Below are 27,247 nucleotides of genomic sequence, written 5' to 3'. Positions count from 1 at the left end.
TGGTTTGTCTATGGGGGAATATATGTCTTAACACTGAATATTCAGATTAAATCAACAAAATTAAAGGTAGTATTCATAAGGATGTTTACAAGCATGTTTGTTGGATCATGTTTCTATAGTAGAACTCCTCTGATAAAATATCTCTTAGATATTTGGAAAACATTCAGAATAATGAGTGGGTTTAATATTTTAGGTGGATGCCAGTATAAAATGCCAGACCAATCCACCTGAGAATATTTTACCTTCAGAACAGATGGGATTCCTTATTTCAGAGATGGGGCCTGCTAGCAAGCCTAGAAAAGACACAGGTTTATCCACTCCAGCCAGATACAGAGAGCGAAGAAGCAACTCACAGCAAGGAAAGTCCCCTGGTAAGGATTACTGTGCTCTAGAATGTTAGAAGTAAAACCATAGCATAGAATTAATATATGAATGACTAATTTTCTGAGTCTTCATTAATTATTAATTGTATTATACTTATCAGATTGCTGTTCTACTTAACTGTAATTTTAACTCTATTTTTTCTTAATTATCCTTGTGAAGTATGTAAAAGTTTTTTTCCCTAATATTTCATGTAAGAATTAGAGCTTTCAAAAAGATAGAACATATTAAGTAAAAGCAAAGAAATTTGGGTTATTTAACTTGGAGAAAGCAAGGGTGAAGGGTGATTTAATAACTGCTTCAGATGACACAGACTTTGTAATTGTAGATGTATTTGTTCTTTCATTAACAGGCTGTAGGATAAGAGGGAATGTGCCTAAACTGTGGCAGGAAAAAATTAGATGAACATTAAAGACATTATCCTGAACATATTACAAAGATATATATGGCCTTGTTGGGTGGGATTGTTTTTCTTGTGGTTTTTAGGAGCCTAGAATTAGTGATTATTTTAGGCACATACAGTTGGTTCTACTCTTTCTAGGGAAATTGAGCAAAATCATTTTTAAAGAAAATAGTGACATTTAACAAATGTTTTTCTTATGTGATACAAGAACAAGTTACCTAAGTCTCCATTAGACAGCTTTAATATTCTTAAATTATGTGTACATTGGAGGCATGAAATTCAGTAGGATTAATCAGGTCAATCATTTTATAACCTGTAAAAATTTGAAAACTGTTGAGAAATTCTGTGAGAATTTCTCCAAAAAGAAAACTGATAGTGATATGATCAAGATGTTGCTCAGACTCTTTGGGTTCTTTATGCAAGGTTGATTGATTTTTAAATGTTAAACAGTGTTATTCACCATATTAACAGAATAAAGAAGAAAAACTCTATGATGATTTCAATACATATGGGGAAAGCACCTGACATATTCAGTACTCATTCATAATGAAAACTCTCAACAAAGCAGAAATAGTAGAAAATTTCTCAAATTAATAAAGAGCACCTATAAAATATGTCTAGTGAAGATCATAATAAATGATGAAAGACTAACCTGCTTACTCCAGAGACTGGGAATAAGGCAAGGATGCTCACTTTTACTATTTGTATTCAATATTATACTGGTGGGCCTAACCATTCAATAGACAATGATATGACAAGGCATAAAGATTGGAAAGGAAGAGATAAACTGTATTTGCAGATGATATGATTATTTATGTAAAAAATCTAAGAAATCCATAAATCAAGTACTAGAGCAAATAAATGAATTTAGTGAGGTGCAGAACATAGGTTAACATACAAAAATCAATTGTATTTTTATAAACTGGCAACACACAACTGGAAAATGAAATTTTAAAAAACCAAACATTTACAGTAGGACCAAAATCATAAGTTACCTAGAAATAAACTGAACAGAGATGTCTAAGGCTTCTACACTAAAAACTATAAATTTTGCTGAAAGAAATTAAGGAAAACATAAATAAATGGAAAGGTATGCCATGTCCATGGATAAGAAGACCCAATATTGTTAAAGTGACAGCTCTCCCCAATTGATCTATAAATTCATTGCTATCCTAATCAGAATTCCAGAACTTGGTCACAAGCTCAAACTAGCTTCAGGGAAGCTTGAAAATGCAGTCTTTAGCTGGGGACCATTTGCCTATTTAAACTATGCCATGATTTAAAGGAAGAATATCTATTAGGAGACAACTAGAACTCTGTTACATGGACTAAGAAGAAATATTTACAACTCAAAATATAAAGCTTTGCTTTCATAAGCATAAAAGCTCCTATAAATCAATAAAAAGGCAGCCCAATAAAAATAAATAAAATGATATTAAAGTGCAGTTCAGAAGAAGAAATACGACCAATATGAATATAAAAGATGTTCATACAAATCAGTAATCAGAGAAATCCAAATTAAATCAACCAAAAATTTTTTTTGGCTAATCTGATTGGCAAAACTGAAACTACTGCTAATATCTAAGTTTGTGGGGGAAAAGGAACTTCCTATATACACTGTTTTGGAATGTAAATTTGTAGGACCTTTTGAAGGACTGTTTGGCATTATCTGTAAATAACTATAATGTTCCTGTGCTTTGACTCAGGAATTACACTCTTAGGAATCTCTCCTACAGAGTTTACTATAGTGATTGATAATAGCAAAAATTTGGAAAAAGCATAAATGCCTAATAATAAGGAACTAGATATATTCTGATAAACTCATGTAATAAAATACTATTTAACCATTTAAGAAAATGAAGTAGCTTGAAATGTTGTTACCTAGAAAGATAGTGTTTGTAATATGTTAAGTGAGTGAAACAAGTTGCAGCATAATATATCTTAGAACAGTCCTCTTTCTAGAAAGACTAAAAAAAGGAAAAGTAGCCCTGGCCAGTCTGACTCAGCTGGTCGGAGTGTTGTCTTGTAACTGAAGAGTTGTGGGTTTGATCCCCAGTCCAGTGTACGGGAGGCAACCAGTCATGCTTCTCTCTTGCACGGATGTTTTTCTCTCCCTTCTTCTCTCTCTAGAAGCAATGAAAAAATGTCCTTGGGTGGGGATGAAAAAATAAATTAAGTAAAAATATATACTATATAATTATAGAAAAAAGTCTAGAAGTATATAACACTGATATATGGAACAGTGATTCCCTCTGGAAAGGTAGAATTGGTGGTGTAGAGAAGTATTTTTTTACTTCTCAATTTTATAAGAATCTATACAATGGTGGGATTATGGGAAATTTTCACTCCCTGTTTGTGTTTTCCTAGATTTTAATTGAAAAAATCCAAAAATACTAAAAATAGGAATGAGTGATTTAAAGAATGTTTTGAAAAAATATTTATATCCCAAGTATTAACCTCATTTTGAGGTTTAGATATTATTGACTCAAGGTAACCTTACCCCACACCAAAAATGCTTTTCAAGATTTCTGAGAATTTCTAAAGCTTACAGTCTCTTTTATTTTGGAATTTTCTGCTTCTACTTAATTCCAGATTCATTCATTTCTCACCTCCTAAAGCTGTTTTTTCCTTTTTGCTCCGTACCAGATGCAGAGTTTAGATGCAGATGCTTCCTTTGATTTTTCCCCTACCCCAAGCATTTACATTAGGCATTTTTATGTGTGGCACACTTCTCTGAAGATTTGGGGAGGTAGAAAGGGTTTGTATTTAAAACATTGCAAATAATTTAATGCAATGTTGACCGTCCTTCTTTTTGAAAAACCTTCAATCACTTTTCCACTTTCTCACCTTTCCTTGTCACTAGTCAATATGGCCTCCTGCCATGTTGTCGTCTTTCCTTATACTAGCACCAAACCTTCTCCTCTCTGGTCTCTTTTCTTCCTATTCTTTTCCCAGGTCCTGAATTCTGTATCTTACTCAGGCAGAGGAGGTTACGTATCTCTTCTATTTCCTAATGTCCTTGAGGCCACATCTTCGCCCACCAACAACCTGTGGAGATACATGCCTCAATGATGACAGTTACCTTCCCAAGAGGAACTCTGGTGCCTGCTGTTAAAATAATAATTTCCTTTCTTTCACTACATAATATGGTTGAAAGTGTAACTGATAAAATAATTAGTACATTAGTTATCTTTAACTTTTCCTGTTTTTCTTTTTTTCTGAGTAAAACTTTATCCTTTGGTTAGTGGTGTTGATAAATGAGTCTTAATTGACCTTGGCTTCCTGCTGTGAAACAGAAGAGTTGTGAAATATTGGTATTCTTATGGCATCTAATTACATTTTTATTTAATTAGGGTCAGGGAGCAAATAAATGACTTAAGCTTAAGCTAGAGCCTCTTTGCTAAAAAGTTAGCTTTTGTAATGAAAATGTAAGCAGACATATAATTTATGAACTTGCAAATTATTATTCCTCAACAGAACTGAGCCTAACAGTTGGTCTATAAAAAAATGATCCTATGGCATTAAGAGACCTTACCCTAAGTCAGTGTAAGATTTACTGTTAAACAATTTTCAAATTACTGATTTCACTTAAAATTTCCAAAACCACTCTGCCATCTTCTCTCTGCTCCGACTTCCAACACCTTCCACCTTTTTTTTTATTCTCGGCTATGATTTTGGTGTTTATTTCCCTGAAAAGAAAAGCAACTAGAACTTTTGTATCTTCACACCAACAAATCAACCTCCTGTTATAATCCTATACCTTACCTTTCATCCTGTTATAGTGGAAAAAGTCCACTGGCTGCTTTCATGGCCACTTTCATTTGTGTATGTAGGGACTTAGCACTTACAGGTATTCCCCAACTTTTCTTCAAAACCACATTTTACCTTTTATGTTAAATAATTCTATTAGCATACAAATATACCATCATAGGTTCTGTGTTAGACGAAATTCCTTTCACCTTTTCTTCATTCATAATTCCACCCAGCTACTGCTCCATTCTTTTGTTTCCTTTAGAGAAAAGCTCCTTGAAAGCATATCCTTACCTCAACCAGGTTTTCCAATCAGGTTTTCATTCCTGCTACTCAACTAAAACTGCCATTGTCAAGGTTTCCAGTGACTGCCTTATTGCCAAACCCAGCAGTCAGTTCTTAGTCCCCATTTTATTGTATCTCAGCAGCATTTGAACAGATTAACCTTCCTGAAGTATTTTCTTCACTTGGCTCCTGGAACATCACCCTTTCCTGGTTTTCCTTTAGTTTCCTTGGCCATTCCATAATTTGTTTTACTGAATCTTCATCTTCCCTAAACTTCTAAATATTGATGAGTCTGAGAGCTCATTTCTTAGACTTCTTTTCTTCTCTTTCTGTTTAATTCTTGGGTAATCTCAACCAGTCTCATTGCTTTTATCATCATCTTTATTGTGATGACTCCTCAATTTTTACCTCAATTCTCAATCTTTTCTGAACTCCTAACTTGCATACCTTATTGCCTATGCTACATTTTTGTTTGGATGTCCAATAGGTATCCCAAACTTAATATATTCTATCCTTTCCCCAATTTTACTTATTCCAGGAACTAGTACTTCTAATCACTTCTAGTCAACCAAAAATCTTTGGGTCTTCCTTGACTCTCTTCACAACCTGCAGCCACCCATGAGCAAATCCTATTAGCTTTGTATCAGTGTAGATCCAGAATCTGACCATTTCTCCTCACCTTACATGCTATCACCATGGTCCCAGCCACCACCATATCTTGCCTTGGTGACTGCAATAGCTTCTTATCTGGTCTTCCTGTTTCCATTGTTGGCCCCTATGGTTTTTTTCCTCCATGCAGTAATCAGAGTGACCCGTTTGAAACATTAATTCCCCCAATTAAACTTTTTCAATGGTTTACATCACATTTAGAGTATAAAACCCTTACTGTGGTCTGCACGACCCTGAATGACCGGGCTTCTGACGACTGCTCTGACTTCCTCTGACACTGCCTGTCTCCGTCGTCTGTTCCAGCCGCAGCAGGCTGTTCGCCGTCCTTTGAGCGCCACACATACCCTGTCTTCGCGTTGCTGTTCCTTCTGCCGGAATGTTCTTCACCCAGATATTCACATGGCTTCCTTCTTCATTTTATTTAACTCTCCACTTAAATGCCCGTTCATCATGGGACACTTTTCGACCATGCTGTTTGAAATAGCACCCTATTTCTCATGTCCTGCCTTCCCTCCATCTCTGTTCTTTATCCTTCTTTGTTTTTCTTCTATAGAGTTAATCACTTCCTGGTATTTTCTACGTAGTTTTTCTCCCCGTTGAGAAGGTTAGTTCCGTGATAGTAAGGCCTTTATTTAGTTCATTGCCGTATCCCCAGCACCTAGAACATTACCTGTGGCACTGAGTGTTGAGTAAATGAATGAAGGGATGGCTCTTTCTTTCATCAGATACACTTATCTTACTGATGTATTTTTAAAAAACCCATGGAAGAGAACAGTCTTTTTAAAAAATTGTGGTAAAATACACATGATATAAAGTTTACCATGGAAACTATTTTAAATATATAGTTCAGTGGCATTAAGTACATTCACATTGTTCTGCTGCTGTCACCACCGCCCGTCTTTAGAACTCTTCATTTTGCAAAACTGAGACTCTGTACTCATTAAAGAGTGGCTCCCTCTTCCTCCCCACCTGCAGCCCTGGAAACCACTATTTTACTTTCTGTCTTTCGGAGCAGTCTTTTCATTAGTCACTAAAAGATAAGTTTTGAATGTATGGTGAGTGAAGCTACCCCTCAGGTTTCTTTTCATGAGTACTTATTGAACAACTGCCCTGGCCTTGGCACTGTGCCAGGTACAATGAGGGTACACAGCAGTGTCCTCGACAGCTCTCTTCTGCTGGAACCAAAATTGTGTGTCTTACTAAAGATACCATTCCATACCTTGTTATTATGCTCTGATATTGAAAAATATATTAACGTATATTTGGTTATGAATTTTATTTTTTGTAGCCATCTGCTGCTTTCCCTTTCTTTTAGTCCGGTCATTTCAAATTGATAGGAAAAATATATTTTTAGGTGAAATCCACATAACATAAGATTAACTATTTTTCAGTGAAAAGTTCAGGGCATTTAGTACATTTACAGTGTTGTACAACTTCTGTCCAGGTCCACAACATTTTCACCACTGCAAAAGAAAGTCCCATATTCATTAAGCAATTACTCCCATTCCCTCCTCCTCAAGCCCTTGGCAACCACCAACCTGTGTTCTGTTTCCATGGATTTACCTATTTTGGATATTTTATATAAATGAAATCTGTGACCTTTTGTGTCTGGTTTATTTTACTTAGCTTGATGTTTTCGAGGTTCAACCACATTGTATCAGAACTTCATTCCTTCTTATGGCTAACTAATATCATAATATATACACCACAATTTGTTTATCTATTCATCTGCTGATGGATATTTGGGCTGTTTCAACCTCTTTGCTATTGTGAAAAGTGCTGCTATGAACATACCTGTATATGTATTTGTTTGAGTATCTATTTTCAAATCTTTTGGGCATATATACCTAGGAGTGGAATTGCTGGGTCATACAATAATTCTATGTTTAATTATTGTGGAACTACCAGAGTATTTTCTGTAACAACAATGTACAAGGACTCCTATTTTTCCACATCCTCTCTAACACTTGTTATTTTCCACTTTTTATTATTATTGTAGTCATCCTGGTGGTGTGAATTGGTTTCTTTTCTAGTTATTTTAAAGTATTTTAATTTTTTATTAAATTTATTGGGGTGACATTGGTTAATAGGATCATATAGATTTATTTTTTAAAGGTTTTATTTATTTATTTTTTAGAGAAAGGGGAAGGGAGGGAGAAATAGAGGGAGAGAAACATGTGCGAGGAAAACATCAATTGATTGCCTTTCACATGCCCCTAACTGAGGACCTGGCCCACAACCCAGGCATGTGCTTTGACTAGAAATCAAACCTGCGACCTTTTGGTTTACAGGCCAGCACTCAGTCCACCAAGCCATACCAGCCAGGGCTCATATAGATTTCTAATATACATTTCTGTGATACAAGATCTGTATATTGCCCATCACCCAAAATCAAATCGCCTCCCATCACCGTATATTTGGCCCCCCTTTTACCCTTTATTACTCCTCCACCCCTTCTCTTTGGTAACCGCCATACTGTTGTCTGTGTACATGAGTGTCAGTTTTATATCCCATACAAAAGTGAAATCATATAGTTCTTAGCTTTATGAAGTGATTTCTCATTGTGATTTCGATTGTATTTCCTAATGACTATTGATGTTGGACATCTTTTCATGTGGTTATTGGCCATTTATTTGTCTTTTTTGGACAAAAGATAATTTTTGACAACTATTATAACAATATTCTATTTGATGAAATCTTCTCCTGTTTTCATTAAGTTTCTCTTGATTATAGCCCTAGTGTGTGCTATAAGGACAGGAGTTCGTGAACTATGGCCCCGGACCAAATTTAGCTCGCTGCCACTTTCTGTGTGGCCTGTATGATAAGCATGGTTTTTAGCTTTTAAATGGTCAGGGGGAAATCAAAAGAAGAATATTTCATGGCACACAAAAATGGTATGAAATTCAAATTTCAGTGGTCATAAATAAAGTTGAATTGGAACGCACAGCCACATACATTCATTTATGTATTATCTATCTGTGGCTGTCTTCACACCACAACAGCAGAGCTGAGCAGTTGCAATAGAAGCCATGTGGCCCACAAAGTCTAAAATATTTACTCTCTGGCTCATTACAGAAAAAATTTGCCTGCTCTGTGTATTACTCTGTTTGGTCTGCTATAACAAAAAATACCATAGAATAGGTGGCTTATAAACAGTAGAAGTTTATTTTTCACAGTTCTGGAGGCTGTGAAGGTCAGGACCAAGGCACCAGCAGATTTATTGTCTGGTGATAGCCCCCTTCCTGGTTCATAGATGGCTATCCTCTTACTATGTCCTCACATGGCAGAAGGGACAAGGGAGCTCTCTTCTCTTATAAAAGGGCACTAATCTCATTCATAAGGGCTTCACTCTCATGACCTAATTACTTCTCAAAGGCTTCAACATTCTAATACCATCACATTGGGGATTATGTTTCCACATATAAATTAGTGGGGGGAACACAAACATTCAGTCTATTGCACCCTGTATTAGAAAGTCTTTGTGCTTAGCTTCTGATCTTTTCATAGCCCCAATCACTGATGACCAGACAAGTCCTTAGGAGAGTAAGGAGGCACTTGTGGGGAGGGCTCACAATGGTTTAGTATTCAGTTTAGTCCTTGTAGATGACCAAATGGTTTGTTTTTTTTTTTAATTTTTTTTTTTTTTAAATTTTGATAGATACTGAACTCCAAGGTTAAACTATGAATAATAGGAACCAAATGTAAAATTCCTAAAGTACCACTTAAATTTCAACTGTTACTATCATTAAGGGTAATGATAATAGTCGAACCTCAGTAAGGTTCCAACTCTCATAATACGTTACAATTTCATGCAATCAGCTCTAAAGACTCTTTGGCTCCAAATTCTGAAACTATGATTCTGACATTAAACATGGAAATGTCATTATGTTGCTTAATATCCCATTGAACAGGAGCCTTTGTATCCCAGAACTTATCAGTGTCCTTCTGTAACTGAATTATTTTGAAAATTTGTCTGCTCTGTTTAAGTAGGCGCGTCTTCTCACACTTCAAAATTTCTTTGACTGTTTTCAAATAAGAGACTTGAATTTGATTTAAATCCTCATTGTACTGATTTCAGTAGGTGTGCATTTTCTTAAAAGGAGGTTGTTAATCAGTCATTGCCATACTGTGTGTAGGCCTTTTGAGCACAGGTTGACTTAAGGTAATATACCTTGTCGATTAAAAATACCAATAGGTAAAGAAAATTAGACTCAATCACACACCTCCAATTTTTATGACGGTATTACCCTAAACTGAATATACTCAAATAGTGATCTTATTGTGGAAACTATACTGTCATATATTCTTTTTTTTATATATTTTATTGATTATGCTATTACAGTTGTTGTCCCATTTTTTTCTCCCCTTTATTCCCCTCTACCCTGCACCCATCCTCCTATCAGCTTTCCACCCCCACCCCCTTAGTTCATGCCCATGGGTTGTACATACAAGTTCTTTGGCTTCTCTATTTCATATACTATTCTTAACCTCCCCCTGTTTTGTACCTACTATTTATGCTTCTTATTCCGTGTACCTTTTTCCCTGTTTTCCCCCCTCCACCTCCCATCTGACCTCCATTTCTGTGATTCTGTTTCTGTTCTAGTTGTTTGCTTAGTTCGTTGTTGTTTTTATTGTTTTTAGGTTCAGTTGTTGATAGTTGTGAATTTGTTGTCATTTTACTGTTAATAGTTTTTGATCTTCTTTTTCTTAGGTAAGTTCCTTTAACATTTCACATAACGAGGGCTTGGTGATGATGAACTCCTTTAACTTGACCTTATCTGGGAAGCACTTTATCTGCCCTTCCATTCTAAATGATACCTTTGCTGGATAGAGTAATCTTGGATGTAGGTCCTTGCCTTTCATGACTGAATATTTCTTGCCAGCCCCTTCTTGCCCGCAAGGTTTCTTTTGAGAAATCAGATGATAGTCTTATGGGCACTCCTTTGTAGACAGCTATCTCCATTTCTCTCCCTGCTTTTAAGATTCTCTCCTTATCTTTAATCTTGGTTAATGTAATTATGATGTGCCTTGGTGTGTGCTTCCTTGGGTCCAGCTTCTTTGGGACTCTCTGAGAATCTTGGATCTCCTGGAAGTTTATTTCCTTGGCCAGATTGGGTAAGTTCTCCTTCATTATTTTTTCAGATAAGTTTTCAATTTCTTGCTCTTCCTCTTCTCCTTCTGGCACCCCTATGATTCAGATGTTGGAACGTTTAAAGTTGTCCCAGAGGTTCTTAATCCTCTCCTCATTGTTTTTGAATTCTCGTTTCTTCATTCTGTTCTGGTTGAGTGTTTATCTCTTCCTTCTGCTCCAAATAGTTGGTTTGAGTCCCAGTTTCCTTCCCTTTACTGTTGGTTCCCTGTATATTTTTCTTTACTTCACTTTGTATAGCCTTCATTTTTCCCTCCATTTTGCGACTGTACTGAACCATTTCTGTGAGCATCCTGATAACCAGTGTTTTGAACTCTGCATCTGATAGGTTGGCTATCTGTTTATGGTTCAGTTCTATTTTTGGAGCTTTGACCTCTTCTTTCCTTTGGGCCATTTTTCTTTGTCTCAGTGCCCCTGTTATGTTGGAAGGGGCGGAGCCTTAGGTGTTCACCAGGGCGGGGCCATCCACCTCGCTGTATGTGGGGGAGGGGTCCAAGAGGGAACAATCCCACTTGCTTTGCTCTCGGCCAGCTTTCAGTCACTTCTCCAGCTACCCGTAAGCAAATTGGGCCCTGCTGGTGCTGATTCCTGAGTAGCTGGGTTTGTGTGCACTCTAGGACCCTGTGGGTCTCTCCAATGACCTCTCCCGTGAGCCTGGGAGATTCTCCCTCTGCTGCATCCCCCACCGGTTTTTACAACCAGAGGTTTTGAGGCTTTCTTTTCCTGCACTGGAACCCTGGATTGCATGGTCTTTCTTGCCCTCCAGCTATTCCTCCCAGTTTATGGCATGCAAATGTAGGACCGCCCGGGCTGCCAGCTGCCACCTTGGTACTCATCCTCTCTGTCCTGGCTGCCCATCTTCACCCCTCCTACTGGTCTGGATGAATGTTTCTTCTTTAACTCCTTGGTTGTCAGACTTCCATACAGTTCAATTTTCTGGTAGTTCTGGTTATTTTTGTTTTTAAATTTGTCGTCGTCCTTCATTTGGCTGTGTGAGGAAGCAAAGCGTATCTACCTATACCCCCATCTTGGCTGGAAGTTATGTCTTATATTCTGATGAGATATTTATAGTTAAGGGAAACTAAATGTTTAAGAGTAAAGTTCAGTTCATTGCTGAAGAAAGGAATTTTGTAGCTATTGGATAATGGGTGAGATTTCATTAAGGTAATAGCCCCCAGACCCTAGAGAGTGCTTGCAGTAGGAATTAACATTCCCAAACAAGTAGGTGCAGTGCTCTTGTCCATCAAGGCCTTTCAGCTCTCAAACCAACTCATCTACAATTTCTAAACACCATACTTCCCTGATGAGTATGCAAGGCTCACTTCTGAATGAAGTCATATAAATCTCTAGTAGCACCAGGCTGGTGTACATCTTTTGTATTTTTATTGGTCTAGAGACTCTAACTCCTTGATTGGTAGCTTTGCTAATTAAAGAAGTTCACTTTAATAAAACTATGTTTAGATGCTTGTTATTAGAAGCTGTGTGCCAAATGCTATTTTCAAGCTTAATCATTAAGGTTCTGAGGATTTGTTGCTCAAACTACTTTACATAATTCACTCCGAGGCTGTTATAGAGCCATATATCTATCTACTGTTATTTTATTTTATTTTTTAAAGATTTTTAAAAGTTATTTTTATTTTTAGAGTGGGGAAGGGAGGGAGAGATGGAGAGAAACATCAATGTGTGGTTGCCACTCACACGCCCCTTACTGGGGACCTGGCCTGCAACCCAGGCATGTACCCTGACTGGGAATCGAACCAGCAACCGTTCAGTTTGCAGGCCGGTGCTCATTCCACTGAGCCACAGCAGCCAGGGCTCTATTGTTATTTTAAACATGCCTATCTTTGCTGTGCTCTTGTCCATTATTTGAACCTGTCAACATGGTAAAGTCTTAATAAACAATTAAATGACATTTGTTCACTGAAAAAAGAAGAGGGTTTGTAGCTATTGTCCTTCAGTTTGCTACCCCATATGAAATCTGTAGTTGCTTTACTAGTAGTCACCTTTGTCATTATCAAGAATCCCTATTCTGCTTTCAAAGTTGGGTTACAATCGGGTCTATCCAAAATCTTTATTTTAGTATTTTCCATTAGGATATGGCCTGTACTTCTTGTCTGATATGGAGCTGAGGTGTTTAAAGAATGATCATAATTCACTCCTTCTACACTTTTTGATCAGCTTCTTAAAATCCTAATGCCTAAGTTGCACTTTATACTATCTAAATCAGAATGTATGGGGTAGGAGCCGAGGGAATCAGTTTTGTTTTGTTTTTCTTTTTTTAAAGATTGTAATGTGCAGCAAGGTTTAGAAACCACTGGCTTTACTTGTTAGCCAAGCTTAGAAGTTCTTCCCCTTAGTGTTTATTTACTCCTCAGGACTCATTAGATGACCTTACAACAACAATTTTCAACCTTTTTCATCTCATGGCATACATAAACTAATTACTAAAATTCTGTGGTACAACAAAAAAATATTTTTTTTCTGATCTGCCAAAATAAGGTATAATTTTGATTCACTCACACTGAATGGCTTGTGTTGTGTTGGCTGTTGTCATTTTTGTATTTGAATCTAAGGGAAAAGAGATCAGTGTCCCTGAGTAATTGGTCAGGTATTGGTCAGGTATTGCATGTTCTAAATATTCTTATGGCACATCAGTGTGCCGCAGCACACTGGTTGAAAATTGCTACTTTATAATAATAACGCATTTTAGTTACTTGGAAAAAAGATGTGATATGTATAAGGTAGTACATTATCATTATTATCAGTATTAGACTATATTTAGACTATAAAGAAGCCATTTTTGTAGTGAAATGTACATAATATAAAATTTACCATTTTTAAGTGTACGTTTGAGTGGTATTAAGTACCTTCACATTACTGTCATTACCATCTCCAGATCTTTTTTCATCCACTGATCTCCAGATCCGTTATACAGTAGTTCCCTTCCCTGCAGCCTCTGGCAACCACCATTCTACTTTTTGTCTCTATAAATTTGATTACTCCTCATACCTCATATAAGTGGAATCATACAGCATTTGTACGACTGACTTATTTCACTTAATGTAATGTCTTCAAGGTTTGTACAAGGGTGTCCAACCTTTTGGCGTCTCTGCGCCACACTGGAAGAAGAGTTGTTTTGGGCCACACACTAAATACCTTGAGACACGTAATCACAAAAAAATCTCATAATGTTTTAAGTAAATTTATGATTTAGTGTTGCGCCGCATTCACAGCCATCCTGGGCTGCATGCAGTCCATGGGCCTCAGGTTGTCGGAATTCCCTGTATGTCAGAATTCTTTTCCTTTTTAAGGCTGACTAATATTCCATTGCATGTAGTTTATTCATTCACTCGTCAATGGACCTTTGGATTGCTTCTGCCTTTTGTCTATCATGAATCATGCTGCTCTGATCATGGATGTGCAAGAAGCCAATTTTAAGTGTTAAACTGATGGTCTGTTCTCCCTCTGTAAGATGCTTATCTGAATAAATTGCTTGTTCTTTATGGTTAGATTGTAAGTGCAGTTCACATGATGAGTGAATACCTGTCCCTACTGACTGGTCTGTCTTTTACAAAATATGGCAAACATTAGGTACTCTTTCAGATGCTTTCCAGATTTTCTCAAAGGTGGTAGTAGAGTTATTTTATTGAATCAGCTCTCTCACTCAAGCTGTGGATCAATCCCACAGAGGCTGTGTTCTACAAACATAGTCACAAAAGTCACAAAATTGTCTAGAAAGAAATAAAGGATTCATGCTATATAGTTTAGTTTAACTCTAAAATGCCATAGGGCAAAATTGTAAATTTCAGAACCAACCTAAAAGGCTCCCTAGTCATGTTATGACTTTAGAAGTTATGAACTAATTAGATTGGATCTAGAAGCCTCATTAGTATCCTTTTATTTCTGCCTGTGTTACTCAGATAAGCCGTTTAGTCTACTTCTGTACATGATCTTAGCTTTTTGAGTTACAGAACCGTGTACCTGAGCTCAAAACCTTCTTTTTCACTTATTCCTATTCTCAATGAACCACTCTTCCCCCCTTGACCTCTGTGAAGTATATGCTTTCTTTTTTACAAAGAGTTCATAGATGTTTTCATAAGATATCAGCTATGTTAGTCAATATGTGAAAAATTTACGGGGGCATGCAACTTTGAAAAAGTAGCAATTACTTATTTTAAAATTGTATTTCTGAAGGTATTACCTTTTTGATATTCTCACAACCCACCCCACCTAGTCTTATAGCATCAAATAAATGAATTTTCATGTGTATTTTTCACCTGAGCCCTTTGACACTTTTCCTTAATTTTTCACTTATAATAAAAGGCATCTTAAATGAAAAAAGACTTGGCCACATCACTGAAGGGAGAGAAATTTTAAACTTTGTTGGTCTCTTTGGGTTAACAAATGGGCTGCATCAGTGTGCTTTATAAGTACAGGAATGCCCTAAAATTAGAATCTGATGAGATAATGATTTTAGAAATGTAAGCAACTTGTTCTTCTTGTCTGAAGACTTGTCTATCAAATTCTACAGTCTGAGAGGCCAAGATTCAGTAAACAAACCTTTCTTTTTAGATCTTCATCTACTCGTGGACGTGGCCTGTAAGCAAGAGCACTTTCCAAAGGAGGAAGAATTAAAAGAGTGAGGAATGGAGGACATATGTGACATTCCAGCTCTAGCTGGAAGCAGACTAGCCATGCACATGACACACTGTTGGGATTTCTTCAGTTCTGTTAAGGAAAAATATATTTTTGTTTTGTTAATTGAGAATTTTGTTAATTGAAAATTTGGACTTTGGTATTTACTACAGCTGTTCAGTTCTGATTGTTTACCTTGACAAACACTAAACATCTAGCAGCCTTTTTTTTTTCCTGCTGCCCACATCCCTTTCAAATGAAAACTCCTAGCCTTCTGTTACAGTCAAGACTCATCTAGAAACTGCTGCATCTATGGTACTGGAAGATCTGTGGTGTGTGTGCTGATTTGTCACCTTGCCACTCTAAAATTATAGTCAGCACCACTCCAGTGGGGACTTCAGTCTATTTGTTTTTTAGAGAAGATTGTGTGAGAAATGAAGGCATATAAGGTCACCAAGATCACAGGTCTAAAATGGTTCAGGAGTTCTAGGACAGAAACTCTGGGAAAGAGCTAATTTTCTAAGTGATCAACCAGGAAATGTTCTTAACTTTCTAACCCAGCATTCTGTTTCAAGAGCAAGGCATCCGGACTTGGACAATCCATCACACTCAACAGCTTCTAATCATTTTATATTAATGGGAGCATTCTTCTATTTCCATATCTTTCTTTAATTTTAAGGATACACATTATTATAAATGATAAGGTTTTGTTAATATATCACTTATTTAAATGTCTTCTAAAGAAAAGTATTTAATTTGTTTAATATATTCATAAATGCTGGTAGATTTAAGAGTTTTAAAACTTTATGTTTTTATTACTATTGTAAGATGAAAGGATAAAGGGGATATGTGTAATATTTTTACTTTGGGGGGGAAATATACAATGTAAAAACAAAAACATTAAGAGATTTAAAACAGTGCTTTATTATTTTAGTTTTTACATTCAGTAAGTATAAATTCTCATCTATGTCAGATGTTGTGTGCAAATTTTGGGATAAACTGATTAGTAGTCATTTAACAGAAGCTTTACCTCCAGTATTTTTAATAGTCTGTATCTGGTTTAAGCTTCTGAGAAAAATTTTAGATAGTGGGATCGACTATAACATTTTTATCTTATCCCCTCTGTAGGACTCTAAATTTGAGTAGTAGGATTGTGGGACTGGTTTTTAGGAGAGGTATTTTCGTTGTTCACTTTCTGTGGTTGATCCCTTACTTGCTCATCAAAGGACAGGAAGAAACTTTCTGATTTAAACTCTTTTAAATTGGCTAGACCTTTCTTATTGGATTCTGCTTTAGTTTTCCTAATAAGCACTGCAGAAACAAAAGGAAAGCCTAGGAATATGAAAGTAATTAAAAAGAAAAGGCACTCAGTGGTATAAGTACTATGTTAGCATTGTGGATGTAACAATTCATTAAATTGCATTGTGCCTTTCTGATGATGTCAAACCCTAGAAGTGTTACAGAGATAGTTTTTTGGAAAAGGATGAGCTCTGTACTAGTGACTCAGTTTAGATGTGAAAGTAGGTTCTGAAAAGTGACCTGTTTGGTCCATGTGATTCTACTAGTTGATGTCCGTGTGATGGGCATTTATTCATCTTTATTAGTAAGATTTAAAAAATGAGCAGATTATCAAGACTCCTACATCTTTTGGCCAGACTATGTCTTTTGGCAGAGTATATGAAGAGGAGACCCAATTTCCAAATCAAGGAATTTGGCTTTTTTCTCTGTCATGTTGAAAAGCTTATATACCGTGGTGATATTTCTTCCTGTAAATATGCCTTTCTTAGCTTTGTATATGTTGAAAGAGATAATAGATTTTGAAGAACATGTGTCAAGTAGGAACCTTGGCATGGATTTCGTTTCAGTGGTTTTAAGGCTCAATTAACTAAATGCCTTTATCAGCTTTCCAAACTTTTTTAAAATATGTATATGAATGCAACAGATGAAGGAGCTAGATCTCCTGCTATACTCACATGCCTGCTGCCTATCAACTAAAGCTATCATCACTGACTTGGGTAAAATGGAAAAAGAGAAAATAAAATCTTTGTGTGAATTAGCCAGTTGGGTCTGACACATACTAACAAGGCTCCTGAATAGCACTTCAGTATTTCAGCACCTTAAGCATGATAAATTTTAATCAGTCAACAATAAAGTAAGCGTTTCAACTTGACTTGTTGTCTTGCTTGTTTTTACTGTTTAATTGATGATTATTAGAAACCTCAGTCATTATGACTATTAATCATAACAGGGAAGTTCAAAAGAGAATGTACTCTGTTTTTCAAAGAATCTGACTTTTTAAGAAAATGTGTCCTGGCTTTTTTATTTTTTCATTTGCACTTGAATAGAGATTGAATTTTTTAGGTGCCATTAAGGGTAAAGACAATTCTTGGACATATTTATAGAAACCTAGTTTTTTGGTAGAGGATGAATGATCTTCAGTAACTATAGTCAATCCAGACGTGAAAATAAATACTGAGGGATGGTTTGTCTTCTGTGTAAGAGCTGGTGGTAGATGTCAGGGAGATGGGCATTTCATTACCACAGCGATGGTGTCTTTATGACATCTCTGTGGAGGCTGTGGTATACCATCGCCTGCGGGGTAACTCCAAAGCTTTCAAGCCAGAGGATAATTTTTCTTGCTTGTCAGTTCTAGTGACCTAAATAAACACAGTATATCAGTGAACTAAACTACATAGAGCTGTTTGGTTTGATCCTTAGTATCTCAGGGTACCGAAGTTCATGATATATATTATCATTATTCCCAGATCTTAGAATTTCCTTAGGAGAGGGCAACCATATTTCTGTTTTCTTCCTTCTTTCAACTAAATGTGTATATTAACTCAGGTTTGGTTCTCTTGATTCCTTTGAAAGATTTAAGCAGAAATAAGTGAGTCAAAGTCCATTAGTAGCTCACTTCAGTTTAAATATATTTTTGCATATATCACATGTAATAATATATTTTACATTATTTATGCTGTGCTATTATGTGGCATACATAAAATAAAAATATAAAACCATAACAGATTTTTAAAAATTCTCTCCAGAAGAATTAGATCTATTTCTATTCTTTAGAAAGGAGCTATAAAAGGTCTATACTTGCACTACGTTCTTAATGTCCAGCCAATAAAGAAAAAGTGCTAAGTTAAGAATTTACATTAGAATTCATCTCTCTAGGTTAGTTATTAGGCCTAAAATGTCCAAACAACCTCCATAAATCTTCTTTAGGGAAAAACTGCTCAAGGTGAATAGACTACTCATAATTTTTTATTTTAGAGGCATTATGTCATTTAATCTTTACAACAAACCTACAGTACAATTATTGTTATCCACATTTTGCAAATGATCAATTTGTATAATTCATTTGCACAATTTAAAAAATTAAGATTGATGTTATGTGCTTCTTACCACAATTTTTAAAGCACATAACAAACAAATCTTAACCATTTTTAAGTGTACAGTTCAGTAGTGTTTAACCACATTCACATCATTGTATGTTTGTGCGATCTGGAAAGATTATTGGCAGCAGGTCAAAAACTGTCTAGCAACAGTTAAATATAACTTGGAAAATTTGAAAATTCAAATTTTAAAAACATTAGAAATGCATTATTTCTAACGACAAGATTACAGGAAGGGTTATAGTTCATGAGTATAGTAATCAGCCAAAAATTAGTTTTATTTTGACTATATTCTTCTCATTAGGCCCATATATTTTACCCCTTTGCTTGTATTTATGACAAAGACTTACCTGCAGTCTTACATTGAGGACATAGGTCTAGTCATAGTACTATTTCACCTCCCAAAGATGTAAGAAGAAAACAGCGGATTCCAGACCTCTGACATCAACCTGCTCTAAAAGCTCCATCGAGGCACAGTTTAGAAAAGTTATTAAATTTAAGACAGTAAGAGCTGAAGAAAAACTATGCATAAAATAGAGTTCTTGTCAAGGTAGTAGACATAAGAACAATAAATCAATAAATATTACAGCACAGGATCACTGTATTCTGGCTTTGTGCCATTTATAGACACTAAAACCCAGAATAAACAGAAATCTCTTTGAACCTCTACCTCTATTTGCAAAACCCTGTGTCTATTCATCTTCTGGGTTTCCTTTTTTTTCCCTCTTTCTCTCTCTCTCTCTTTATTTCCTCATACCGCTGTGCTCGTAGGTGCAGAATCTGCTTAGATATCTGTTTGGCCCTGATTTACATGTGGTAGCTTGCTTACCCAGAGAAAGGAATTGAGTATTGAACTGGATGCAATTTGGCTGTGGCTCAATAGAGGGAGTAGAGGAGCTGAGAGAAGAGAGAGCAAAAGAACGTGTCTGGTTAAGAGTGTGCGCGCCCAAGCCGGAGCCCTAGCCAGCCAGGAGGAGGAGGGGCAGGCCGGGGGGGGTGGTTGCCTCTAGCTGCTCCACCCTCACTTTGTGTCAGCAGGTAGAGAGCGTGATTGCAGTCTCAGGGGAGAGAGGCCGAGCTAGAACACCAATTACAAACCACAGGCTTCCTCCTCTAGGGAGGTGATCCAGAATTGTCTTTCTGGAAGGGAAGCACTCGAATCCTTCCGAACTTTCCAAGTCCATCCATGATTCAGAGATATTGCCTTCTCCCTCTGGGATTTTCTGTGTTCCTGGTAGTGAATTGTTGCTTTGCTTCTTTTCTCTTTCAAGATTTGGTCATTTTATATGCTGTTCGGGGAGAAAAAGAACTTTTGTTAGAAAGGCGATTTCAGAAATAACTTTGGATTCTCTATAAGTGTTTTTAGAGTTCTTGGGGACAGTAGCTCTAACCCTGGAGTAAGTTTTTGCCTTTGACCTGCATGGATTATTTTTTCAGGCTTCGGAATTTCTCGGCACCTACCTGCAGTGTGGGGCACTTGGTTTGGTTGCAGAGTAAGAAGGTGGAAGAATGAGCTGTACTTGGTTAAACAGTTGAAATCTTTTTTTGAGCAGGATCTATAAAAGCATAATTGAATTTGTTTCACCCCCGTGGATTCCAGTGGGCCCGACAGCGCAACAGGTTTGCAGATTTCTTTTGAAATTCCTTTTTTTCTCCCTCTGCCTCAGCAAAAGAAAGAATCTGTATAACAGGTTCATGTTCAGTTGCTTGGCTTTTCAGCACTTATTCCGAAGACTTTATAAGATTTTTAAAATTTGACCTCTGAACACAGTGGGCTTTGTGGTTGAAGTGCATTTATATTTACTTAAGGGTGCACATTTTAAAATTTTAAAATAAGATTTTGTTGTCCAAAGACCCAAATTCTCAAGTGTGCCTAGAAATAGCACAGATCTACCCTACTCAGGCTTTTTGCTTTTTCAGGGTACTCTGCTCAGAGCCTGTAGACTAATCACCTCCCTACTCCCCCTGTCTTTTATACCCCACCCCCTCAAGGAATTTGAAAACGTGTTAGGAATAGTCCTTTGTTTTACTTATGAACCTAGAAAATTACAGATTATAAAGTCAGGATAATAAAGTAGTTTCCAAAAGCATCTCATGGGAAATCAAAGTGCTTGGCATTCTCAAGCAGGAGAATAAAAGCTGGAACTCCTAAGAGAGAAGGAAAAGTAAAGATAGAAATACGGTTTTTAACTGGGAAAAATAATTGGAAAGCTAACCTTTTCAAATATTCTTCTAATTTGAAAGTTGGAAAAGGGTTGGATGTTCAGAATTGTCCTGTAATATGTGAAGACATATAAATTACCACCTAATTTACAGGCAAATTTAGGTAGAACATAAAAAATTATAGTATATTTTAAGTTCATGAAAAGTATTATAAATTCAATGGGCCTAGACCTTTGGCCACATTGAAATACAGTTTAATGTATAAACTTTTATAAATATGTGTTGTAGCATCTTTGGACATCTCTCAAGGTGTGACCTGAAATGTTTCCTCTCCTTCCCCATTTAAAAGAAAAATTCTCCTGTGATCTTTAGCCTTTTACCATTGACAAATTTTGTGGCTTAAAAAGGACCATCTCCTCATTTTCTGAGCTGGAATTTTTTTACTCTCACCTTCAATGCATGGCCTGAGTTGTTTACTTTGCCTTGTTTTGTTCATTAACATTGGGTTTAGTGGCTCGACAACTTGATGCATATGGAAGACCAGCACCAAGTGATCTGACATAATAAAAATTCAGGATGTGACATTCAACCTCAAGCAAAGTTGGAAGTTCCAAAGAGAAGTGGTGATATCTTCACTAATAATAGTGAAGATGGAAGAAAATGACATACCTGCAGCAGAAGTGGGCTGAAAACATCCTCTTCCCTGCCAGATCAGGAATGCCACCTGCCTTTGGGAATATACTTTAGAGAAAGGAAGGGCCAAAACTATGACTTGGGTCTCTGAAACTGAAGCATAAATTCTCTCTTCCTCTATTTGTTTGGATCCGAGAATCTGCGTTTGGTATTAGCTAGTGGAAGCAGTATGTATGGCCGAAGTGCATTGCTGCAGCTGGTAGCATGAGTGGTGGCCACCAGCTGCAGCTGGCTGCCCTCTGGCCCTGGCTGCTGATGGCTACCCTGCAGGCAGGCTTTGGACGCACAGGACTGGTACTGGCAGCAGCGGTGGAGTCTGAAAGATCAGCAGAGCAGAAAGCTATTATCAGAGTGATCCCCTTGAAAATGGACCCTACAGGAAAACTGAATCTCACTTTGGAAGGTGTATTTGCTGGTGTTGCTGAAATAACTCCAGCAGAAGGAAAGTTAATGCAGGTAAGGATACCTTTTTTATATTTCTCTTTCCATCTGTTTGAAATATGCCTTCTTTTGTCTCCCAAACCAAATACTATTTTCAAAGGCTTCTGTTGCTTGCCTTTTTATTTGTTCCATCTTTTAAGGGTATTGTCTCATTGGCATTCTAAAGCAAATTCTTATTTTTTTTTTTTTTTTACTTGAGAAGAAAAATATAAATCCTACATTTTAAAAGATCATCTGCTTACTTACAGCTCTGATAATTACATGGTGTTTTAGATGCACATAGTAAGACTTTTCTCTGCAAGTGATACATTCTGGACATAATATTTTGATAGATGAAATATACAGGCTTGTATTTAACTGAGGACTGTTTAAATTTGAAGAGAGCTGTAGGGAGGGTGATTTTAATGGTGAGCAGCACCCTGAAATGCTAGAATGCCCTTGGAGTATATTTGATCACTGTGCCACTTTTAAAATTCAGTCAAGCTTGAATGCTACAGCTGGCTTTATACCACATGTGGCACCCTATTGCTAAGCCCAAAATGGAGAGGACTGGATTACAAAATGGACACTAGGTGTAAACTTGCCTCCTGATCACTTTAGCATTGTCTATACATAATTTTATGATTTAAAAAAATTAAAAATTACATGTTTTTATTGACTCACAAAGTTTCTCACACAGTTTTTCAGGCTTTCAGGCTGTGAATTTTGCCCATAACTCATTCATAGCCTACTCTTTATGTGTTGAATTTATGAACTGATGAGGCCCATAGCATTTCACAGGTGAGCTGCTCATTCCCCATGACGAAGATAGAGCCTAGAGGGCTGTATCTTTTTAATGTGGCCTTCCAGTGCCTTCTGCCATAGAATTATGTTGCTTATTGATTAAATTTTAATTTAAGAAAGGACACTTCTTACTGTATCTCTTGGACACAGGTTAAAATGCTGTAAAATATGATTTATCTCAGCACCCAAGATCAGATTTCTGTTTTATGATATGAACAGAACCAAAGTATTATATGAATTTTAATTCCGGTCTGTTTTGAGAAAGAAGGCGAGAATTTTAACACACTATAGAACTCCCTTTTCCAAACACAGATTTTACATTTATGGTTTAATGGTTCTTCATGATTACTTTTTAGGCAATATTTTGAAACTGGGATAAGGGAAGTGGAAGAAGAATTGGGTGAAATAGAAGGTCCTGATATTTAGAAAAATAAATGGGGAAAGAGAATGTATCTGCAAAAAATGGTGTTAAGAATTTTTGGATAAGAGTCTAATTTAATTTGAACTCAAGGATGGCATTAGGAACATTTAAAAGTTGAAACATAAATCATTTTGAATACAGCAGTTGGAGAGGAAACTTTCTTTTGAGCATGCCTAGTCAGCACCCTAAATCGTAAAGTATGGGGGGAAAAAAAGCTTCATTTTTTTACCCTTAGCTATTTTACTATAGAACGCTATTTTGAACTATGAGTTCTGTAGGAGGTGTACTAAGCTTTGCGTCTTACTAATGCCCTGTAGCAGCAGCATGTTCAATGGGTTAAGTTATATACTACGTGAACAGTGTCCTTTTTTATTTTAATTTTTTTCTTCTGTCATAAAGCTCTACATAAAGTTTCTGTGTATTCGCAGAGGAAAAGATATGTAAGAGGCACTAGCTGGCATTCTCTTTGCCATTTATTATTTTGTCAATCTTGATAATCTTCTCTTATTCTGCCCTTTTTGTACTGGTAAAATTTGCTAATTTTTTGAGCCTATTAATATACTTTAAGTATTGCTTCTTTATTTTGAGAAGAAGGAATTTCATTGTATCTATTATTTAACAAGGCCTTTCAGGCTTTACAGAAGTTTGTGTCGTTGGCAATTTTCAGTCTATCTTTACCTTTTCAGTCCACGTAAGCATCTTCTAGGTCATTAATAAATTTGTAAACTAGCATAGTATTAATTTCTGGAGACTTTCAGTATTGTTCCTGGTATATTGTCTGTTAATCAATTTTTAATCCACAATAGTTACTAAATTTTCTTAATAGTCTCTTATGAGACAATTATGTTTTAAAAAACAACCTTTTGAATGATAAGCATCAGTCCTTCTTTATCCAGTATTTGATTAACTCTTTCAAAGAACTCTAGTGTGTTGGGGACACATGGTTTTACATGCCTAGAATCCATGCTCTTCATTCCTTATCAGATTATACTGAAGCTCAGGTTTACTCAACTGTGGTTAACCAAGCCTTCTGTGTAACAGGAGTTCCATTTGTATCTCCTGGAGTTGTGCTTTGCTGCACTTTAGCTTTCTGGGTGTATAGCTATACCCTGGTATCACAAATCTAAAGGGATCTTCTCTGTTGGCTTTGAGGAATTTTGGGCAATTCTACGTATTCTTCTACTTATGAATGAATTATTCTAGCTGCTTGATGGTCTCTGAAGATGCAGTCAGGCCTTTGTAAAACTGGGGATGCTATGGATTGGGATATGTAAAGGTATGAAAACAGTGATTTAAAAAAAAAAAAATCTTTGTTGTGGTATCTGGAATTTCCAGAGGGTTTCAGAAAAATCTAACATTCTGCTCAAATAATTCAAGGTATATACAATTTCATAAGGCACAAATTAACTGGATTTTCACTTGTATTACAATTTTAATTTTTGTTAGACAAAGAGAGACATCCCTTGACAGTGTGCCCCCAATTTATTTAATAATAAAATGGACCATAGAATTGTCTCTAAAATAATTGTGCCTGTCTCAACTTCACCTGAAAGCTGTATTTACAAGAACATTAAAGTCCAAGCCTTGGTGACTTTTTGTCCTGAGCCTTACACCTCACTCTTTGTGCTTAGGTTTCCTTTTACCAACAGTAATACCCATTTTACAAGATACGTTTAAAGTTTTAAACTATAATATTCTTTTTAGAGTACTAAAGAAAGTCAAAGTACAAGAGGAAATATAACCGTTGCTATATTCTTCCATTTCAAAACTCCCCATCTTAGCCCTGACCAAATTTTATTGTTTTTCTTTCTTTTCTGCCCAAGAGCTGCTTCTTTGCATTACCAGATCATTTCACATCCCTGTGCGTGTTTGCCGTTGCCTTCGAAGTGTCTACTTCTTAGCTTTGCCCTGCATTTGCCACAGTCTTTGTCCCTTTTCTTCCGATTTCCTTCCACTTCTTGGTCTATGTTTCCACTTAGTGTTTATATTTAGCATAACTTTCTTTCCACTGCTATTGTGATCAGTTATTTTCCCAAGTAGCCATCAAAAAACCATGCCAAAAAATATTTTTAACTCTGTGTAGTGATAGATATTAACTAAACTTATTGTGTAATAATTTCACAATATATACCTATATCAAATCATGTTGTACACCTAAAACTAATACAATGTTGTATGTCAATTATACGTCATTTTAAAAAGAGGCAGAGAGAGAAAGTGGGAGACCAAAAAAAAAAAAATTCCCATTTTAAGGAAACTTTCCAGATTTCCTCATTACTTGGCCAGTGACTGATAAAAAGGACTAAATAATAGCAATTATAACTTCTTACAATCTTTCTTTTTCATTTGAATATATTCTTCTCCTGGTTTATAGCATTGTAGATGGGAAATGCACTGAAGCTTATGCCTTGTCTAATTATCCAATTTTGTAGTTTTTTTTTACCTCTTTTGAATGTTTGTTTATATTATTTCTAGTAATATGGTTGCTACCACTTTGAAACATGATTAGTCTTATTTTCTTTCTTAATATTTTTCCTTCATAAATATTACTTAATATTTATATTACATAAGTATTAATTAGAGGGACAACTTAAATTAATCTTTTCTTCTCAAAGCAAAGTAGAGGATCTTAATGTAGTGGAAGAGAGGTCACCAATTCAACTGTGAGACTCTTCCTGCTCAGCTGGTTGTCCTGGATTGTCTCAGACTTCAGGATAAAGTGATGATCATCGTTAGAATGTACTGCCCCGAGGCTTCAGGCCTGCAGTGGGAGCGATGGTAGATGAGCATTAGGGCAGCAGCAGTGGACACCTCCTGGACGAATGCCCCCTTGCATGATGTCCCTGCTTGCCCCTTCATTTACCTATTCGTGAACACCTCGTTATCTCCTCTTTGCAATTTTACTTCATTTGTTGTCAGGTCCTGAAATGAATTATTTGAGGAGGGAGAGAAAACTTTATAATAAAGTTTTGGACAAAGCCATAGAGATAATGCCATATAGCAAAAGTGTAGTTGACAAAGTGAATAAACTGTGACTCAAGGGGCTGACTTTCATTTCTGACTCTGCCACTAAGCAGCTGGGTGACCTGGGACAAAATGGTTCGCCTTTCTAGGCTTTAGATTCTGTATCTGTAAAATTGAGGGATTGAAATATAATAATGCGTAACAAATTTGTGCTGTGAATGTTCTGTGGATTAGCTTATTGAATCTTCATGAAAGAAGTGCAGTACTTTTATCTTTCATTTTACAGATAAGGAAACTGGAGCTTAAACTACTGGTACCTTCCAAGGTTATGACCATAGCTAGTAGGTTGCATAGTTGGAACTTGAACCCTAGAGCCTATGCTTTTCCAGCTCTAAAATTCTATACATCTAAGAATGCCATAGATGAACAGAACACCAGCATAGGCTTTATATAAATGATTAATCCCTTTCTACAATAGAAAGGAATGATAATAGTCAGTATTATTGTCTGAGATTGACCCAGAGAACACAGTATCCTGCTAACTTCCAATAACCTCTGTATTTCTTCTATTCTCTCGTTTGTGTCTCATTTGCAAAGATATTTGTAAAGCAGAATGTTTATTTATTCAGCATCTCCCTTTCAATGTAACAATTTTCATTGTCTTTCTCTTCATCTTATAACAGCCTATGGTAAATTATCTAACACAGGAACCTGCTGTAACCTTTGAAACAACATGCATTTAACTGTCATTACTCAAGTTAGATCTCCTTAGAAGCAGAGATTTCAAAGATTTTTGCATCGAAGCCAGCTTTTTAAAGAAGTATTAATATTCAAAGTACAGTCAACTCTCAGTTATTTATGTAAATGGAGGTAAGTGTAGATAATCCAATTAATTTATAATTGACTTTGGAACATAGTCAGAAGTACCCATCAGACATAATTCCTCTGTATGCACAATCTCAGGTGCTTGCCTCCTGCAATGCCAGCTCAGAGCCTTTTGACTTGGCTTTGTTGTTAGAATCTTGGCACCCAGAGGAGAGAAGGAAGCTACAGGATATTTTTAATGAAAAATTTTCAAGTTAAGAAGATACCTTTTATAAGTACTCATCAAACAG

General features: G+C 36.3%; 2 protein-coding genes across 2 annotated transcripts in view; both read left to right on the top strand.

Moving 5' to 3' along the window:
* HSF5 (heat shock transcription factor 5) overlaps positions 1-15,280 on the top strand; it is a 35,324-nt gene extending 20,044 nt beyond the window's left edge. Inside the window, exons 5-6 of the mRNA XM_054585546.1 lie at positions 194-371; positions 15,210-15,280. Coding sequence (XP_054441521.1) covers positions 194-371; positions 15,210-15,280 — 249 coding nt within the window. The remainder of the gene's footprint in view (positions 1-193; positions 372-15,209) is intronic.
* A 4,796-nt stretch (positions 15,281-20,076) lies between these two features.
* The window catches only part of RNF43 (ring finger protein 43), a 55,877-nt gene continuing 48,706 nt past the window's right edge, over positions 20,077-27,247 (top strand). The window contains exons 1-2 of the mRNA XM_054585545.1: positions 20,077-20,287; positions 21,342-21,979. Of these exons, the coding sequence (XP_054441520.1) occupies positions 21,728-21,979 (252 nt within the window). The 5' untranslated portion in view covers positions 20,077-20,287; positions 21,342-21,727. The remainder of the gene's footprint in view (positions 20,288-21,341; positions 21,980-27,247) is intronic.

Source organism: Pteronotus mesoamericanus, unplaced genomic scaffold, assembly GCF_021234165.1.
Source record: "Pteronotus mesoamericanus isolate MK-2021 breed Mesoamerican mustached bat unplaced genomic scaffold, CSHL_Meso_final contig_84, whole genome shotgun sequence".
NCBI classification, from domain to species: Eukaryota; Metazoa; Chordata; class Mammalia; order Chiroptera; family Mormoopidae; genus Pteronotus; species Pteronotus mesoamericanus.
Note: the sequence above shows the minus strand (reverse complement) of the source record. Positions and strands in the feature narration are given on the sequence as shown.